Genomic DNA, 21,036 nt, shown 5'->3' with positions numbered 1-21,036 from the left:
GTGGCCTCCATCACCCGTAAATGGAAGATGTTCGGAACCACCAGGACTCTTCCTAGAGTTGGCCGGCCGTCTAAACTGAGCGATCGGGGGAGAAGGGCCCTAGCCAGGCAAGTGACCAAGAACCCGATATTCACTCTGTCAGAGCTACAGCATTCCTCTGTGGAGAGAGGAGAACCTTCCAGAATGACAACCACCTCTGCAGCAATCCACAAATCAGGCCTGTATGGTAGAATGGCCAGATGGAAGCCACTCCTTCGTAAAAAGCACATGGCAGCCCGCTTGGAGTTTGCCAAAATGCACCTGAAGGACTCTCAGACCATGATGAGACAAAGATTGAACTCTTTGGAGTGAATGCCAGGCATTATGTTTGGAGGAAACCAGGCACCGCTCACCAGGCCAATACTATTCCTACAGTGAAGCTTGGTGGTGGCAGCATCACGCTGTGGGGATGTTTTTCAGTGGCAGGAACTGGGAGACTAGTCAGGATAGAGGGAAAGATGAATGCAGCAATGTACAGAGACATCCTGGATGAAAACTTGCTCCAGAGCGCTCTTGACCTCAGACTGGGGCGACGGTTTATCTTTCAGCAGGACAATGACCCTAAGCACACAGCCAAGATATCAAAGGAATGGCTTCAGGACAACTCTGTGAATGTCCTTGAGTGCCCCAGCCAGAGCCCAGACTTGAATCCAATTGAAAATCTCTGGAGAGATCTGAAAATGGCTGTGCGCCGACGCTTCCCATCCAACCTGATGGAGCTTGAGCAGTGCATGCAAAGAGGAATGGGCGAAACTGCCCAAAGATAGGTGTGCCAAGCTTGTGGCATCATATTCAAAAACTATTGCTGCTGTAATTGCTGCCAAAAGTGCATCAACAAAGTATTGAGCAAAGGTTGTGAATACTTATGTACATGTGATTTCTGAGTTTTTCTTATTTTTTATTAAATTTGCAAAAATCGCAAAGAAACTTTTTACACGTTGTCATAATGGGGTGTTGTGTGTAGAATTTTGAGGACAAAAATGAATTTATTCCATTGTGGAATAAGGCTGTAACATAACAAAATGTGGAAAAAGTGACGCGCTGTGAATACTTTCCGATTGCACTTTGTGCTATTGTTGATCCTCAAGTGTTAGTGGTAACTCAATTTTATATATAGTCCTGGTGTTATCCACCTAGATGTTTCTGTAGGATGGGTGTTCTTAGAAATAAATGTCGAAATTATAACAACTGTCCAAATTTTGTATATCAGTATGCAAAAACTGTAGGCTGGATATTTATCTGTGTATTATAGTCTATTAATGAACAATCACTAGTCTCAAAACGTAGTACTTCATCTTATATACACTTAGTATCAAGTGCTGATAAACCGTCACTCCACCTCAAAGTCACAATAACAAAAAAACACGTATCAGGTGCTGGAAGACACTATAGTGCAGTGTTGTAGGTAAGATGTAACGACTTACCCAGGTATTGTCTTCCACTGCTGGTAATCCTAACAACCTTGTTCTGCGGTTGATGTGTGTGGGTATAGGGGGCGGTCACTATGGTCCGGCTGGACCAAATGTAACGAACATTGACACTGAGGTGTAAAACTAATTTTTATTCCTTATCACATGCCAATTCCGGCTCTTGTGTTAAGGTCAGATCAATAGGGATATACAAGCAAATATACAATGTTAAAATTGGATTGACACAAAGGTAACCAAAGTACGTACAAAAGTTCATATGTTAGTATGGTGTAGTGTCCAAACACGTTTCATCCCGCACGGGGACTGTTTTCTTGCCAACCTAAGAAACCTTGCTTGGCATTAAGAATGATGGGTGGTATAGTTCTTCTTTTTCTATTTTTTTTTTTTTTTTCCTGACTGTTTAACAAACATTACTTGGTGATTGTGGCACTTAGCCAGCAATACAGATTGAGCTTACACATTTTAGCCTTTTGAAAAGATAACCATGTATGCTAGTATAAACTGGAGTGACTATTGCATCACTAGCACCATTAACTGGTAAATCAAATAACTAACCAATATAGTAGATTCATTTTTTTGTTCCTAAATGGACGCCAAAATGTTCTACCAGCAATGCCAAAATCTCTTCAGTGTCCCATGCATGGCTTGTATTAGTTTTATTTATTTTTGTTTCCTTTTTGTTTAAATTGATCTAGTCTATGAAAGTTTACCCTAAGATTGACTTTTACAGACATTTTACCTTATATATTGTTTCTCACTGTCAAAACGTTGTCTTTTTTTTTCTCTCTTTTCGTCTCGCAAATATGGAACATAGAGTAATAACAATCACACTTTAGAAACCGTGAGAATTTGCACCAGAACCCTAATATTGATTGTTATATTTTTTTAATTTGCTGTAAATTTTTTATCTTTTTTTCTTTTAGTAACATTAAACATTTATGTATCTTTCTTCAGACATCTCGATTATTGGCACGTCCAACTAGTTCTGAAACTCCGAGTGCAGCTGAACTTGTTAGTGCTATTGAAGAACTTGTTAAAAGCAAAATGGTAAGTCACTAGGTTTAGTTAAATTGGCAGTGGCTTTATGAATGACAAGTTACTATTTGGTATTCATTCTGATATTGACAAAGAATATACAGTGCCTTGCAAAAGTATTCAACCCCCTTCTTTTTTGTTACATTACAACCTGTAATTTATTTATTTATTTTTATCTGAATTTTATGTGATGGATCTGCACAAAATAGTCTAATTTTGTGAAGTGAAATGAGAAAAATATATATAAAAAAGAATCTTTATAAATAAAATTCTGAAAATTGGCATGTGCATATGTGTTCACTCCCTTTACTATGAAGCCCCTCAAAAGTTCTGGTGCAGCCAATTACCTTCAGAAGTCAAATAATTAGTGAAATGAAGTCCACCTGTGTGAAATCTAAGTGTCACATGATCTGTGAGTATAAACACACCTTTCCTGAAAGGCCCCAGAGGCTGCAACACCACTAAGCAAGAGGCATCAGACCATGAAGACCAAGGAGCTCTATAAACAAGTCATGGACAAAGTTGTTGAGAAGTACAATTCTGGGTTGGGTTATAAAAAAAAATATCCACATCTTTGATGATCCCATGGAGCATCATCAAATGGAAAGAACATGGTACCACAACAAACCTGCCAAGAGAGAGCCGCCCACCAAAACTCACAGACCAGGCAAGAAGGGCATTAATCAGAGAGGCAGCACAGAGACCAAAGGTAACCCTGAAGAAGCTGCAGAGTTCCACAGCAGAGACTGGTGTATCTGTGCATGTGACCACAATAAGCCGTACACGCCAACGATGCGGGCTCTCGCTGGACGATAACGATATCGTCCATCGGGCATGCATGCAGGCCAATATGGAAAATATCGTGCATTTTCCATAGGGGGTTTGCAATCGTTGGTCATTCATCACTGGTAATATCTTTGGTGTGTGGATGAACAATATTGTTCATCCAGCACACCAGAAATTTCAAGTGAGTTTGTTCGCTGAACAGATCGTCCTGTGTGTACCCAGCATAAAACTAAAGACTGACGGAAAGTAATCCTGTAAATGTGGCAACAATTGCTTTCTACTACACGGTCCATAGGCTCCATAAGGAGACCTTGGTGTATAGTTGATGATGGAGTCATCTGGGCACCACGCAGTTATATTTTTCTCCCAGGATGCACTGGGTCTCCCTCCTATACCCCCGGGCCAGAGACACCTCTGTTTCGTTGGGTGCCTGGACGGAGTCGGGTCACAGCACGTGGTGGGGCTGTTATTCAGCCCCTGAAGATTTTATTATGAAAGTACGGACAGTCCAGGTACATCCGTGCTGCCGCTCCATCACCCTGCCGACGCTGGTAAGGATAAGGGGTCTTGGCTAGCAGAGACCCCAGAGAACTCGTGTACTGCGGCCGGGTGCTACGGGAACTAAGGTAAGCGGTGGTGACCCACTGGAATGCAGTCCTTTTCCCCCAGGGCTGGGGATTCCGTGGGGATGACAGTATGTGGAGCCAGGCACTGAGACCTGCGCTTCCACTAGGCCACCAGGGACGACAGGCTGGAGTGATACAGAATAGTCCAGCATCCCAGGGGTTAAACGCTGGCCAGGGGAGGCTGTATTTCCTGTCTAACAGTCTGCTCCTCCTCTCAGCTCAGCGTGCCTTTCCACTGCGATCTGGCTACGCTGAGCTGCTCTCCTTCTCGGGCCACGCCACCTCTGAGGTCTCCGGCTGCCATTTCCTTGGTGGCAATGTTGCAGTTCTCTGGCCAGTGTGCGCCCGGTCCCCCTCCATACCTCTCCCTTGTGGGTCAGTGTTTGCATCACTATTGCCTACCAGTCACTGAGTCTGTGTAGTTGATTATAGTGCCATGGTGCAGGTTCATTTCTGCATTGTATGTGACTTATGCTAGAGTTGTCTATTGTTTTCACATACTGTTATTTTTACCTTTTCTGTTACATGCCCTGCTTACAGATGTAATCAGGGTGTTTCTGATATCTCACATATATAAAGCTAAGTATTTGTGAGTCTTGTCACATACTGTTGTATGTTGCTCTCTGCCATATCTGAGCAGTAAGCTCCTGTAGCTTACCCAAGCATCAGACAGGACCAGTAATTTTGCCTTCCTAACTAGTAGTGTATATATATACTTGGTGGTGGCATTAATACTCAGTGCCATATTGCTCTACAGCTACGTCTGGGAGGGACAATAATGTGCGCTTTGCTGCACCCACTCTGCTATTTGCAGGTCAGATGCTGCGGGTTAATGTGAGGAGGAGATGATACAGGATGGATTAGGTGGTTTAATCCACCAGGCGATTCTAATGTCCCAGTCCCTGTGCAGGAACCCCCTTGGGCTTCCTTTTATCGCAGGCCCTGGCTACTGTTACCACAGCAGTCTGTTTTTTTTTTTCCTCTCGATTGCCACAACAGATTACTCCTATGCAGATTCCTCCTGTGCCCCCACCATGGGTAGATGGCAGCTACCTCTACTGCTCTACAGACTTGTTGCAGGAGGAGAAAGCCGCTAAACAATATAGGTGTCCTCTGGTGTCAGCATAGTCCACACAACTCTCTGAGATGTCATCTGATGACTGAGAGATTCCGGATGTCTCTAATCCTGAGTCCCCTCCACTGGAGATGGAGAATCGGTTTGGGCTTACTATTCCTGCTTTGGTGTGAACTGTCAGAGCCGTATGGCTCATAGAGGATAACGAACCAAAGCTTCTCTGTTCAAGCAGGCTTTGTTTGTACAAATAAAGGGCTACTTCTGCGGAATTCCCTTTACCCGGGCCATTTAGTTGATCGCAGGGCTACAGCCTGGCGAACGCCCGCTAAGAGGTATCGACCTCAGGGACGTTTGGCTGCGTGTTATCCATTTCGTGCAAGAAACTGCACATGTAATACGGTTAGTGCTACGTTACCTATGCCTTCCTTTTCTTCCCTAAAGGTTAGGAAGGTGGAGGTTTGTTGGAAGTCTATATACCTTCCCTCAATTGCTTCTAGGCCTCTGAGGTTTTTTTGGTTGGTTACATCAGAGATGCAACCACACATATTGTGAAGGTGGTTCTGGATATCAGTCTCCTGACTTCCAGTGTCTCGGCGGCAGCTCGCCGTTTCCTGTGGTGGCATTCTTGGAGGGCAGATGCTGATTCTAAGAAAGGCCTACAATTCTTCCCATACAGAAATATTGTTCAGTCCTGACATGGACAGGATTGTGGACAAGTTGACAGCGGTTAATTCTGAGTTTCTGAATTCGGTTGCTGCTTCTGCGAAGCCTTGCACCTTCTCCTTTCAATCCTTATGTCCTTAAGGTTAACCCAAAGGTCAGGTATTCTCAAGGCCGTCTGCTTCCAGCAGGGCTGTCAGACCTAAGAAACTCGCCTGGAGTACAAGAGGTCCTACTTCCAAGTCAGAGGATATACCCTCAGCCTAATAATAGGATGGGCCTCCCTCTGAGGGATACCAGGGTGGGAGGCCGACTTCTTCAGGTCACCCAGTGTTGGTATCGGACCACCGTAGACACCTGGGTAAGAGAAGTAGTTTCTCATGGGACGACATGGCCTTACAAATCCAGAAAGCCATACTATCCTTGCTTTAAGCAGAAGTCATAGTACCGGTCCCTTTGCCCCAGAGTGGAACGGGTTGTTATTCCAATCTCTTTCTGGTTTTAAAAACCGAACGGATCTCAGCCTATCCTCAATCTTAAGTCCCTGAACAAATCCCTCAGAGTACCTCGGTTCAGGATGGAAACCCTGCGCTCAATAATACTGGCTATGGAACCTGGGGATTTTATGGTGTCTCTGGATATTCAGGGTGCATGCTGCATTTTCCAATTGCTTTGGGTCCCCAGCGTTTTCTCTAGTTTGCTGTACTGCAACAACATTTCCAGTTTCGGGTTCTGCCGTTTGGCGTATCTACTACACCTTGGGTGTTTACCAAAATTATGGCAGTAATGGCAGCCCTTCTGCGGCAGCATGGGGTCCGTCTGTTACCATAACTGGATGACCTTTTTACTATTGGCAAGGTCTCCGGAGGGACTTCACCACCACCTACAGCCGACTATATCTACGCTACAGATGCACGGGTGGTTAATCAATTGGAAGAAGTCCTCCCTGATCCTATCCCAAAGGATGCTGCATCTGGGAAAAGATCTCCACTTTGCTGACGCAAGTACGCAGAGGCCTCCACAGTCGCCTAGTGTCCATCCATTCTGCAATGCAGTTCCTGGGTTCCTTAGTGTTGACATTTGACATGGTGCAATATGCCCATTTTCATTCCCGGCCTCTGCAGAAATTGATCCTCTCCAGGTGGGACGGATTATCCCATTAGATAAAGCAACCGATGGTGCTCACTCCGGAGGTGCGTCTATCTCTTACTTGGTGGCTGCAGACGGACCACCTCACCAGGGGGCACCCCTTTTGGTTTCTGAACTGGGTCCTTGGGACAACGGACGCCAGTCTCCGTGGTTGGGGCGCAGTGACGGGTCCACACTCCTCTCAGGGACGGTGGACAGCATAGGAATCTGCCCTGCCAATCATCATATTGGAAGGAGGAACTCGAAGTCAGGTGGCAATGACAGAGATGTCATGCATTCTGACATGGGCGGAAGGTCATCTCCCAGCCGTATCAGCAGTGTTCATTCCAGGAGTTCACAATTAGGAAGCGATCTTCCTCAACCGTCACGACCTGCATCACAGGAAATGGTCTCTTCACCAAGAAGTGTTTCAGTTTCTAGTGGACAAGTGGGGGCCTTCCAGACGTGGACCTCATGCTCTCCCGACACAATCACAAACTGCCAATGTACAGGTCCAGGACAGGAGACGCTAAGGCTCTCTTGGTAGACGCTCTGTCAGTCGAGTAGATCTTCCAGTTTGCGTTCCTGTTCCCTCCAATCTCCCTTCTTCCTCGAGTACTTCGGAAGTTCAAACAAGAGGGTGGCACTGTCCTGCTGGTGGCACCAGCATGGCCCAGATATCACTGGTACTCAGATCTTCAGAGTCTCTCCATAGAAACTCCGTTGCTGTTGCCTCAACGTCCGGACCTGTTGTCTCAGGGTCCTTGCCTTTACCCGGACCTGGGTTGTCTGTCTTTGACGGCGTGGCTTTTGAGACATCCCTCCTAAGGTCCAAGGGTTTTTTCTGGCTCTGTGGTTAATACCATGCTCAGAGCGTGTACACCGGCCTTTGCCAGGATTTACCACAGGGTGTGGCACACCTACTTTCAATGGTGTCGTCCCAAGGGTTACGACCCCCAGGTATTTCAGATATCCAGAGTTTGGCTTTCCTGCAGGCGGGTTTGGATCTTGGTCTCCGCCTTGCCTCCCTGAAGGTGCATGTCTCTGCTCTTTCGGTGTGGTTTGAGCAAAGGATTGCTCGTCTTCCTGATATCTGCACTTTCCTACAGGGTGTCCTTCGCATTCAGCCTCCCTTTGTCCCTCCCTGTGGCACCTTGGGATTTGGCTGTTGTCTTTAGGGCCCTCCATTTGCACCCCTGGACTCAGTGGATCTGAAATGGCTTACAGCTAAGACTGTTTGTTTTTCTTCTGGCTACTGCTTCCCGCCAGACGTGAGTCAGACTTGGGGGCTCTCTCTTGCCGTTCCCCATTTCTTGTCTTTCACCAGGACAGGGCGGTGCTTAGGACTCGCCCTGGGTTCCTTCCTAAGGTGGTTTCTAGTTTCCACATTAATGATTAAATTATAGTACTGGCCTTTAATTCTCCAGACCTCTAGGCAGGTGAGACCTCTTTGGATGTGGTACGTGTCCTTTGGATTTCTGTGGACCGTACCAGTTCCCTTCGGAAATCAGACTCCTTGTTTGTCCTCTACGGCTTTCACAAGAAGGGATGGCCAGCCAATAAACAAACTTTGGTTAGATGGCTTTGCATGGAGATCTCTGTGGCTTTTACTCATGAGGGCCTTCCAGTGCCGCCCTCTGTTACTGCTCATTATACTCGATCTGTAGGTCCTTCATGGGCGTCTCGCCGTGGCGCCTCAGCTGTTCAGATTTGTAAGGTGGCCACGTAGTCTTCTGTCCAGACCTTTCTGAGGTATTATGCATTTGATACCTTTGCCTCTCAGGATGCTTCCTTTGGGCTGCGGATTCTCCTCTCTTCACAGGAGCGTCTCCACCTTAAAGAGACTGCTTTGGGACATCCCCAAGGTCTTCCTGTGGAGCCTATGGACCCTGAAGTAGAAAATGAGAGATATGGTAAGAACTTACCTTTATCTCTCTTTCTATGAAGTCCATAAGGTCCACCTTCGACTTTCCTCCATTCATCCTCTTTTGTTAAAATCATCTTTTTTTGTTTCCCCATATTATTACACAGTACTGTGTCAGGTTGATTACACTATTGGTCTCACTGGTGTGGCAATGGGGAGCTGCCAGGTTAGGTCGACAGGTTGACACTCACTATGTGAACAGTGAGTACTGTATGTTGACCTTATAATGCCAGACACAGGTTTAAATGCTCCTTAGAGCATTTTATCTGTGCGGGTGTTCTAAACTGATATTTTTGTTATAAAAAAAAAACTCTTCAGAATTTTTTTTTTATTATTTATTAAAGTTTAGAAAGTATTTTTAAAAATATATTTAAATATTGTATTGCACAGAAATATGCCTATGGGGTATCTTGCACCCCCTCGTGTACATAGGCACCTCCCAATTGGCAATAGACCTCCCCCAGTAGTCACAATTCCTGTTAACAGTACACATTCCCCCTTAGTAATAAGAGGCACTGTTTGATAACCCAACCACCCCCTGTGTAAAAAACAAAAAAAAGCCCCTTTTTTCTGCACACCCACCCCACCGCACCTCCATCCTCCCCTCTGACCCCTGTCATTTCTTGAAAAATGATTTTAAAAGGCAGGGGACACAGTGGGGCGGCGCATTCGCATGGGATATGACCGTATCTGTTGAAGCACAACTGACTGTGGACGCATGCAACTACGCCAATTAAATGGTAAAACATGACAGTAGGCTTCATGTTTGAAGTTCTAACATCTGCATAGGTTTAAATTCTGCAAGGAGATTTAAACCTTTGTTGTGATACTGGTGCCTGCATTGTGAGGTCGATATACTTACTGTACACATGGGGAGTGTCGACCTCATGACCACATACCGCTTAATACCGAAGAAGATACAGTTTGTGGCTATAATCCTGACTTTAAATCTGATTTGTACCATTACTTTACTGGGAAGTCATGTTGTCGTATAGTAACCAACCATTTCAAATTAAGAAAACTCAAAAGGAAAAAAAATCTATTGCTTCTATATCTCAAAGCAAATAGGTTTCCAGTGAACCACGCCTCCATCTACCTGAAAAAAAATCCTTTTCAATATATTTGACAATTCTTACTGTGTACACAAACAACTATCCATATCTAATTTCACTAGACCCACAGATTCATGCCATAACTTTATTTTAATAGTCCTATCAATTTTCACTTTTATGATTGCAATGTCTTTAGCAAGTGAAAATAGAGACTTCCAATGGAATTCTCAGGTTATAATAATTTGAGAAGTATATATTCAAGTATTTATAATATATTGTCTTGCAGGCTCTGGAAGATCGCCCAAGTTTTCTTCAAGTAGACCAAGGTGACAGTAGTAGCCCCTCATTTAATCCTTCAGATACTTCTCTCCTATCTTCAGCCTCTCCCATTGATGAAATGGAGGAAAAGAAATCCAGTTCCTTAAAGAGACGACAGTAAGAAAATGGATGATTTATTTATTTACTATTACCAATTATTTATATAGCGCACATATATTCCGCAGCACTTCACAGAGAATATTTGTTCATTCACATCATTCCCTGCCCCGGTGGAGCTTACAATCTATATTCCCTTACCACATGCTCACACACATATACACTAAGGTTAATTTTTTGTTGGGAGCCAATTAACCTGCAAGTATATTTTTGGAGTGTGGGAGGAAACTGGAGCACCCAGAGGAAACCCACGCAAGCACAGGGAGAATATACAAATTCCACATGATTTGTTACCTTCTGTGGATCATTTATGATCCTGTTTGACTCCATTTTGCACACTATAATATCAGAGTTTAAATATATTTGCTTGCATTATGTTAAAATTGTGATGCAACCTAAATCACGAACTATACTGTATAAAAAATTTAATTGGCTATTAGTATGCAGGTTTCTGGAATTTTAACTGGTTTATATTTCCAGTCTTGTATTAGTCCAATTGTCTACTAGCCTTGTGTTTGCATCAAGAAAAAATACTTGTGAAAATGCAGATTTAATTCTGCACTGAAACCACCAGAACGTGTCCGGCGGCTTCCACGCGTTATCTCCAGAAGGTGGATTATATGCAGCCTCGGGAGGTGCGAGCAGAAAAATCTGCCGATGACAGTTCATGTATGGTATCCCCATGATTGGCTGTTCTGAACATACATTTGTGAATGCATCGATATACAAGCTGCACAGAGCTTTTCTCATTCAGTTCAATGTGGTTGTCTGTATGTAGAAACTCTATAAGAGAATTGGAGACATTCGGCTGGTAAAGGCAGTATGGACCATACTGTATGGTACTCCCTCAAATTCCTAGGTACTGGTCTGGTTCTTTCTTCTAATTGAGGAACTCCACATCATGGGCTGCTGTCATAATAGAAGCAGAACAAAACTTGACCGTGGTAGGCTGGATCCTCCATGGGTAAAAGAAAACAAATTGCTTGTCTCTCACTATCTCAGAGACTTCCAGCCTGTGCTGGGCCTCTTTATGGAGCCTATAGGCAGTGTGTATCGTGTAATGAGGGATTTGGAGTCCTCTATAGTGCCAATTTTGCTTGTTCATTTTCCCTGTTATTATGTTAAAGGGTCCCAAAGACTTCTCCCCATTATTAAAATTTAGTTTAAAAAGTAAATAAAAAAAATGAACACACATTTATAAAGATAAACAATTCCTTATTATGCAATTTAAATTAGGGCCTGAACTAGTTTTCTATCACTCCAAAATAAAATTAACTAAATAATACAAAAGTAAATTCAAGCCTTGTGACATTTTTCTTCTTCTGTGTCCATAGCGATCCACAGGGATACCATGGGGATATTATGGTTGGAAGACCAGGCACCAAACCGTTAAAGCCTTGGCTCCCAGAATGCCCTGGGGCCTCCTCCATATATAACCCGCCCCTAGCCATAGGACTTCAGTTTTGTTGTTTGGTGTGACAGGATTCAGACGCACTATTGTAACAGGGGACTGCTCAGACAGTCCAGAGCTTTTAATTTTAAGTTTTTTGAGTTGGCAGTACCAAACGTGTGTATTATGACGCATGTACTACAACTCCATCTACCTCCGCCGGAAAGCAACATCAGTGATTGTGCTGGTGATTTAGATGAGCTTAGCTAGCAGTGAGGCTGCGGCCTGGACTGCACTGGATGCCCAGGTAAGGTGATTCCTCGCTTACGGGGAGTCGCGCACGGCAGTCCTTCTTGTGTCAGAGACGCACCAGAAGCCACTGCTGTAAGGACCAGGGATTGTCCGCATCCTTGCTAAACCAGCCGCGGTCCTATCATTTGACGCCGCGGATTGGCAGCAGACGCATTCTGCTGTCGTGAGACCAGCGTACCCGGCTGATTAATGCAGCTTAGGGGAGGTAGGCGCTCCCCCGGCAGCTCCGACCCATACGCAGTCCCTACGAGGTTTCGCGCATCTGCGGTGTTCCGCCTACCCTCCACGTGTGTGAGACGCTCACGGTCCATGCAGTGCACCCGGTAGCTGTTGGTCTCAGGAGGGTCTGGCTCAGTCTCCCTGTATATCTTTTCCTTGGTTAAGGTATACAGTGCTTTATGTCCTACCGTTCCTTTGCATTGTCGTAGTGGATTTAGAGCCAATTGTACTTATAATTGACAGATAGAAATAAAAAACAGTATCAGTCAGCATATATTATATGTAATATAACTATCACTGTTATTTCTTTCTGAAGTACTTCACATTCATTGAGATTTTGTGAAGGCTGTCACATAACTTTGTCACATAACTGCAATTTTGCCTTTACTTTGAGTATGTCAAAAGTTAAAGGGAAACAGGAGGGGGAGCCACCTGTGCTGGTTTCTTGTAAATCATGTAAGGCTTGTGTGTCCTCACAGGACATAAAGGAGGGTTTGTGTGTTGACTGTTATAAAGTACCACCTTACCAGTCCGGGTTACCTGTTGTTGGACAAGAGTCATCTTGTGTATCCTCTATCTCCCAGGTTATGATGCAGATTCCACAATAAGGGATGTTCATGGCCATTCTAGCCAGAGTATGGCACTATCTAATGTTGATAACAGACCAGTAGTGACTAAAGCGCCTAAACACAAGTTGTCTTTATCTCAGTCTGCTCAACATATGGAATCAGACGCATCATCAGAGAAATCTGATGATGCACAGGATTCCTCTCCAGGATATACTTCTGTGGAGGAGGATCATCCATCTACTGTGGATGTCTCTTCTTTGGCGATGGCGGTCAAATCAGTCCTAGATATTCAGGATGATGAACCAGCTCATAGAAGAAGACTCCAGTGTTTAATCACCACCAAAAGGTAGTTAAAATGGAGTTCCCTGTGTCTCTACTGAGCTTATTGAGGAGGTATAGGGTAACCCTGATAAGCGGTTTTATGTCGCTAAGAGGATAAAATCTTTGTATCCATTCCTACCTTTTGTATGTGTTAAGTGGGAGGCACCTCCTACTGTGGATGCTCATGTAATCAGAAATGTTACATTGCCTATTCCATCAGCATCTTCTTTGAGTGATCCCACAGATAAAAAGATTGAAGCCTGTCTTAAGGCAATATTCTCATAATCTTGAACTGTTACCTATAGCTGAAGCCTGGGTAGCTAAGGCTGTTGAAGAATGGATTTAAGCATTGGAAAATTCTCTACCAAATGCTACCGGAAAACAGATGATGGATATCTCCCACATACGGGAAGCAGCTTCCCATCTGGGAGTAGCTGCAGTGGATGCTGGAATTTTAGCTTCTAAGGCATCAGCAGCATCAATAGTAGCATGCAGGGCCCTTTGATAAGATCTTGGAAAGCTGATACAGGATCAAAGAGGGCGCTGGAAGTTTTACCTTTTCATGGAAAGGTACTTTTTGGTGCAGAGTTGGATAACATAATTTCTACTCTGGCGGCTTCAAAGTCCGCAGGTCTTCCATCTAAGTCAAATTATAAAGCTAGGCAGGTTTCTTTTCAGTCCTTTCATCCTAAGGGAAGAGGTAAAGTACAGACTTCTTTTAGGCTGACTAGTTTTTGTAAGTCAAAGCGACAAACTAATGCAAGATGTTCAGCTTCTAAGCCGGACAACAAGCCCTCGGCCTGTTGGAGCGGGCCTTCTCCTGGGGGATCCCAGGGTGGGGGCCGACTTCTTCAGTTTGCGGATTATTGTCATCAAACAACTACAGATGCCTGGGTCTGGAAGTGGTCTCTCAGGGGGGTATGCCCTCACTTTTAAGGGACATACCCGCCAGAAGTTTTTGCCACAAAGCCTCCATCAGATAATATGGACAAGGTCTTGGCTTTTCAGGAAGCCATTCACTCCCTGCTACAGGCAGTGGGAATAGTCCCAGTTCCTGTGTCCCAACAAGGAAGGGGTTATTACTCAAATCTGTTTCTGGTTCAGAAGCGGAATTGGGCATATCGCCCTATACTGAATCTAAAAACCCTCAACAGGTTTATCCATGTTTCCAAATTCTGCATGGAAACTCTTCGGTCAATTATTTTAGTTATGGAGCCGGGAGATTACATGGTTTCCCTGGATATTCAGGATGCATACCTGCATATTCCAATTATCCCGTCCCACCAGTAATTTTTACGGTTTGCTGTTCGTCAGCACCATTACCAATTTCAGGCTCTACCCTTTGGCCTTGCTACGACTCCCCGGGTATTTACCAAAATAAGGTTAGTCATGATCGCTTATCTCAGGCATCAGGGAGTCAGAATTTTGCCATATCTGGACGACCTTCTGATATTGGTGCCTTATCAAAGCGTATCCACATGCTGCTACGCAAGTGAAGAGTATCCATTCTGTCATCTATCCAGGTGCTAGGATCAATGGTATCAACTTTCGACATCGTGGAGTATGGTCCGTTCCTTTCCAGGCCTCTGCAAAGGTTGATTCTCTCCAGGGGGAACAGACAGCATCATTTAATACAGTCCCAGATGATCCTTCTCACTCCAGAGGTTCCTCACTCACTCCTGTGGTGGCTAAAAAAGGAGCATCTAAACAAAGGGCGTACGTTCTGGATTCCAAATTGGGTGCTTCTCACCATGGATGCCAGTCTTCGTGGATGGAGGGCAGTGACAGGTCATCACACCTTCCAGGGGATATGGACAATTCAAGAAAGTCATCTGCCAATAGACATTCTGAAACTGCAAGCAGAATACAAGCACGGGGCACAGGACCTGCTCCAGGGCAGGCTTGTAAAGATCCAGTCCGACAATACGACTACAGTGGCCTACCTCAATCATCAGGGAGGCAGAAGGAGTTATGCGGTCATGAAGGAAGTGACAAAGGTTCTCATTTGGGCAGAACGTTATCTTCCGGCCATCTCAGCAATATTCATTCCGGGAGTACTCAATTGGGAAGCAGACTTTCTAAGTTGCTAGGACATACACGCCAAAGAGTGTTCCCTCCATCCGGGAGTGTTTCAGCTCATGGTAAACATTGGGTTCTACCAGAGATAGATCTCATCGCGTCATGCCACAACCACAAGGTCCCCAGGTACGGGGCCAGGTCCAGAGAACCATCAGCAGTCTTCTTGGATGCACTGGCAGTAAGATGGGACTTCAAGTTGGTATATCTCGATCCTCCAATTTCCCTGCTCCCAAGAGTTCTAAGGAAATTCCAGCAGGAAGGTGGAACAGTAATACTGGTGGCTCTGGCTTGGCCCAGACATCATTGGTTCACCGACATGCAGAAGCTGTTGGTAGACAGTCCGTATTCTCTTCCTCTGTGGCAGGATCTGCTAACGCAGCGTCCCTGACGACATCCGGACATGCCCCGTCTGGCTTTGATGGCGTGGCTCTTGAATCTTCCATCTTAAAATCCATCTTAAAAGCGAAGGGTTTTTCCAGTTCTGTAATTCGATGCTTAGAATATGGAAGCCTACTTCTGCCCGCATCTATTACAGAGTTTGGCATTCTTTTGGTCAATGGTGTTCTCATAAGGAATATGATCCTAAGATGTAAAGGATTTCCAGGATACTGGCTTTTCTTCAGGTAGGGTTAGACAAGGTTCTCCGCCTGGCCACTTTGAGAGTGCGGGTTTCTGCACTGTCAGTCTGGTCCAGAAGAAGTTTGCTTCATTACCAGATGTTTTTCCAAGGAGCCCTGCGAGTTCAGCCTCCTTTTGTTCCACCGGTAGCACAGTGGGACTTGTATTTGGTTCTTAAGGGGTTACAAGTTTCCCCATTTGAACCTTTAGACTCTGTAGATTTGAAGTGGTTGACAGCAAAGACACTTTTTCTTCTTGCTATCTCTTCTGCTCGCAGAGTCTCGGATTTGGCAACGCTCTCTCATTGCTCCCCATTTTTTGATTTTTCACTAGGATAAAGTTGAAGGGTTACCTTCCTAAGGTAGTGACCCGTTTTCATGTAAATTAAGAAATTGTTGTTCCAGCTTTTCAGGCGCCAGACCTTTTTGTAGGTGAAGCCTCTCTGGATGGAGTTCGTGCTCTCCGTATTTATGTGGATTCTCTTTTTGTATTATATGGTTTTCACAAACGAGGATGGCTAGCTAATAAGCAGGCTTTGACAAGATGGCTACGCATGACTATCTCTCAGGTGTACACACAGGCTGATCTTCCTGTCCCAAGGACGGTGACAGCACATTCTACTCGGCCGGTAGGGCCATCGTGGGCATTCAGTTGTGGTGCCTCTGCTGAACAATTGTGCAAGGCTGCCACGTGGTCTTCTGTCCACACATTTCTTAGGTTTTATGCCTTTTATACCTTTGCCTCCCAGGATGCTTCCTTTGGGCGACAAGTTCTCCTTTCTGCTCAGGAGTGTCCCTCACCCTATGGGAAGTGCTTTAGGACTTGGTATTCCTGTGGATCCCTATGGACCCCAAAGAAAAAATATTGTTATATTATTAGACTTACCTAGATAACTCCTTTTCTTCAAGGTCCACAGGGCACCCACCCTGACGCACCTGGCTTCATTGGGTGATTTTCTTTCGGTCACAGGTTCCCTCATCTTCTGTAGGAGTGTTTCTGGTGTACGATAGTTCTTCCTTCTCCTTTTTCCTTCTCCTGCCTTTAGGCTTAACGGAAGTCCTATGGCTAGGGGCACGGTATATATGGAGAAGGACCCAGGGCATTCTGGGAGCCAAAGCTTTAACTGTTTGGTGCCTGGTCTTCCAACCATAATATCCCCATGGTATCCCTGTGGACCCTATGGACCTCTAAGAAAAGGAGTTATCTAGATAAGTCTACCATAACTATATATATTTTATTCCTAAGGGACTTACAAGGAAATCATCTTAATCCACTGGAAACAAACAAAAAATAACTACCTATATGAAGTGATTGCTACTGCTCTGTTAGGAGCTCTGCTGTAGAATGGTAGAAGGATCAATTGGTTATCTTAAGCTGGGTACACGCCTATACAATCATCAGGCCTTTCATCCAATATCGAGGGAACGGCCATTGGATTGTATAGGTGTGTACCCTGTCCCGATGCAGGAGCGTTAGCCGATAAACGGCTTTTAACGCTCCTGCAACAGTTGGGATCGGGAGGTCGAATCTTATGTAGAGTTTAATATTCGACGATTCGACCTCCCGATCCCATAGAAGCCCGTACACACTGTGCTATGTCTGCAATCGTAAAAGTGTGTACACAGCTTTAGCCCGTCACAAACCGTTTACCCAAGCTAATTGTTTTGTGACAGGTTAGAGATGAAAAGGAGTTCTTGGGCTTCCTGCTTTGATGATCACATAACTCCCTTAAAATGTGTGAGTTACAGAAGGACTGCAGTTAAACTGCTCTGCTTCCAAAAAGATCAGTGAATACTATCAAGTGTGGTGACTTGGTTTGAACGCAATAAAATAGAACAGGCAGTTTCCAAAAAGCTTCTTATAATGCAGAAGCACTAGTATGAGTGCAACTTGGTTTTAGCACACACAGAATAGAATGGGTTTTCTTTTTACATTTCTGAAATTGTAAGACACTGGTGCTGTATAAATAATATTTTTAGAATGGATTTGTATACATTGCACTTGCATTAAAAATGCAAGGCACTCAACGTTTCAACACCAGTGGGGTAACTGTTCTTATTAAGTTAATTAGAAAATAAGGTACAATACCCTTTTGTCACATTAGTGATGCGAATAATACACAAATTCTGTGCAAAACTGCGGGCGAAACGCATGGTGAAACTTAGGGCCGTATTCAGTTAGCGGCGAAAACTGGCGTTTTTTTCACCATTGGTGAAAACTGACGTTTTTTCTAAAAAAAAAAAAAAAAAAAAAGCGACATTTTTGCCAAACAACAGGCGAAAACTGCAACAGGCAAAAATAAACTGGAGAAATGTTTTCTCCATTCCAGACCAGTCGAATAAAAATGCAAAATCCCTATTTTTGGCTAAAAATGTGGGGATTTCTTTCAGAACTCTTTGGACACCCCCCTAATGATTACCAGAAAAAAAAAATTTAAACTTTTGTACTTTGGCAACAAAGGCAGCGCAAATTTTGGGCGAAAAAAAAAAAGTTAAATGATAAAAAGCTATTATTTTCCAGGAAATTAGTGCTCCACGTAAATTGGGGGTACGTTAAAATAAGTGCAAGTATATTTTCGTGTCGTAAAAACAAAATTTAAAAAAACGCCTGCAGCAACCGCGTGCGATGTTTAAAACACTTGACGCATCCATACCGCCTATCGAAAAATCAGACCCAATACGTTAAAACCATTTAACGATTTATTTTTTTTCTCCCAAAATTTGTGTGGTCGTCTTTCGCCAAAGTATGCAACTTACATTTTTTTTTTCCCGGTAATTTATCATTAGGGGGGTGTCCAAAGGGTTCTGAAAGAAATCCCCACGTTTTAGCCAAAAATAGGGATTTTGCTTTTTTTTTTGCCTGGTCTGGGATGGAGAAAACTTTTCTCCAGTTTTTTTATCGCCTGTTGCCGTTTTCACATGTTGTTTTTTTCGAAAAATTTGCCATTTTTTTTTGCATACGGCCCTTAGTTGCAAAATTTGTGCTGCGGCAAATAATGGCCCCATGGTGCGATTTGAGGATAGGTGTATTTGGACACAACTGTGTATCGGGCTACCCTTTGCTGGTCTAATCCATAGTGGGTTAGTTATCCCTGAAATGGAAAAAAAATGTCAATACCCATTGTCCAAAAAACATTACTTTTTGCTCTTAATGGTTTTTTTTTCCATAAACCAGAAGTGGTGGGCTGTAGATCCTCAAAGAGACATCTGCTGCGCTTAGTGATTTGGATGCCACAGTGCTTGGGATATGTAGCAGATTAGTTTCCCTGGTGACTGAGACACCTACTTCGAGCTTCTGTAGACACTGTAATAAGCCTGGTGCATCTTTAGATGCCGCTATAACTCGCCCCATAGAAACTTGCACCAGTCCTAGGGAAGGTGCAGATTTTCAGTCTCCCAATATGAATGAATAAATGTCTATGTAAGCAAACACTTCAGCGACACGCCCGTAACAAAGATGGACCATATCTGTGCATCTGTTTATCCACCTCCTACCAACGTCGAGTGCACTTCTGATACCGTGCGTCTCATTCGCAACAGTGCCTTTGTGTGTACTCTGTGTAATGCATGTGCAGTAGGAGTTTTTTGGGGATTTTGCGCGCGTGCAGTAGCAAAAGCTCCCTCAACTACGTAAACATTGACATTGCGTCTGACTTTGAGTCAGGCCCATAATCTGTCATGCTTTTGCCCAAAGCTAAAGTGTGGATCTTTTGTCTTTAACTAAGGAACTACTTTGGAGAACATGAACAGTTAGTGCGGCTTGCCACTTTTATGCTCAACCCCACATGTTACAAATTCCCTAGTACTTAGTAAAACTGATGGCGTTTTTGATGCTAGGACACATAATTTGTCATCCTGCTCTGTATTATTCCTCCACTTTTATGTAATACATTACTAAGTAGTAATCAAGAAAGCTATACGACTGAAAGGTGTATGTATATATGTCTTTCTTGTGGTCTGTATTAGGCACATTTCTGTTAAAATGCCCTTCTTGTACTCGGCCAACACTTGCACCCTCCCTCCCGTTCCACCTCTCAAAGGATTAGGAGTTGTAAGTGTAAACGGAGACTGAATCTACATACAGATGGATATGTAAGTATTATTATGCACATCAATTTGTGCACAAAGAATATGCCCATGTCCAGCCTCCAGAAAGATGCTGGAGTTTGTGTTTGGAATGCTGCTTAAAGGTCAATTTATAAAATGTCTAATTTAGCATTAATACAGTCTTTTCCATGCAGTTGAGCACATGAATACAGAGGGGGAAATAAAGGAATATTTAGTGGAGAAAGTGGACATTTAAATGATTTGCACTTAATGGTATAGATGTGTCAGCATGCACCTAAAAATAGCAATAGCATCACTAGCTTGAGAAAAGTACATTACATGGGTACACTTATTACTGGGGCTCGCATTATTTATACTTCTGTGTGCGTCTAAGCTGCAAGGCAGGGTAAAAAAAAAGCAAAAGACAATCCCAATACGAGCGGTCGCGTCATGCCTAACGCTACATATTGTTACGCTTTATCTGCTACTTTGTACAAATTTTTATACCGATTCTTTTGCAGAAAAAGTACTAATCTAGTGTCCCTGGTACACTGTGACCAACTTTCTTTGCGGCTACGATGCGAATAAGGCGCAACATTTGGGGATAATAACACATCGCTACTTGCGCCAAGAATCTTGCGCCATATGGCACAAAAACATTAAGTGAATAAGAACACATCTGTATACCATGATTTCAATTGGACATTATTTCTCCTGTCAGTTTAATTACACTATCTTCATTAAGTATGTAGCTGTGGAGGGTTTTCTGGGTATGTTTTCAAAATCTAATGAAAAGCACTACAAATAAATTAAAGTTCAAATATGGTTATTAACATTTACCTGCATTTCGTAGCTTGTATAATTTACAGTTTACAGTAGCAACATTGTAGTGACGCTTTGATTTAGTGAAGTACAGGTCATTTATTGTCACAATCCTTCTTTTTCCAGTTACGTATTACAAGAATTAGTCGACACAGAAAGGGATTATGTTCGAGACCTTGGTTATGTGATTGAGGTAACTCATTATTTAAGATTTGAAGGGTGTGTGTAAAATATACGTGTGTGTGTGTGTGTGTGTGTGTGTGTGTGTGTGTGTATATATATATATATATATATATATACACACACACTCAACATACATACTTACATATGCAGACAGGAGGCACACGATGACGGTGGATTAACGGCAAAACATTGGTGAGCCACTGTTCCTTTTTTGGTTTATTTACCTGACCACCTCCTGTCAGCATGTATTGTGGGGCTCTGAACTGTGGAGTTCCTTGGTGCCTCCT

The 21,036-nt window shown here is 43.7% G+C and overlaps 1 protein-coding gene across 6 annotated transcripts in view; it reads left to right on the top strand.

Annotated features, from left to right (window-relative positions):
* The window catches only part of TRIO (trio Rho guanine nucleotide exchange factor), a 496,865-nt gene that overhangs the window by 357,338 nt on the left and 118,491 nt on the right, over nt 1-21,036 (top strand). For all 6 annotated transcript variants that reach the window (XR_015869672.1, XR_015869673.1, XM_088445727.1 and 3 more), the window contains exons 37-39: nt 2,424-2,516; nt 10,042-10,190; nt 20,693-20,759. Coding sequence is in view for 4 of the 6 variants with exons in the window: in XM_088445727.1 (XP_088301853.1) it covers nt 2,424-2,516; nt 10,042-10,190; nt 20,693-20,759 (309 nt within the window). In the remaining 2 variants the exon portion in view is untranslated. The remainder of the gene's footprint in view (nt 1-2,423; nt 2,517-10,041; nt 10,191-20,692; nt 20,760-21,036) is intronic.

This window comes from Taudactylus pleione, unplaced genomic scaffold, assembly GCF_031769625.1.
Source record: "Taudactylus pleione unplaced genomic scaffold, aTauple2 ptg000386l, whole genome shotgun sequence".
Lineage (NCBI taxonomy): Eukaryota > Metazoa > Chordata > Amphibia > Anura > Myobatrachidae > Taudactylus > Taudactylus pleione.
The sequence above is the reverse complement of the archived record's forward strand: the minus strand, read 5'-3'. Positions and strand labels throughout refer to the sequence as shown.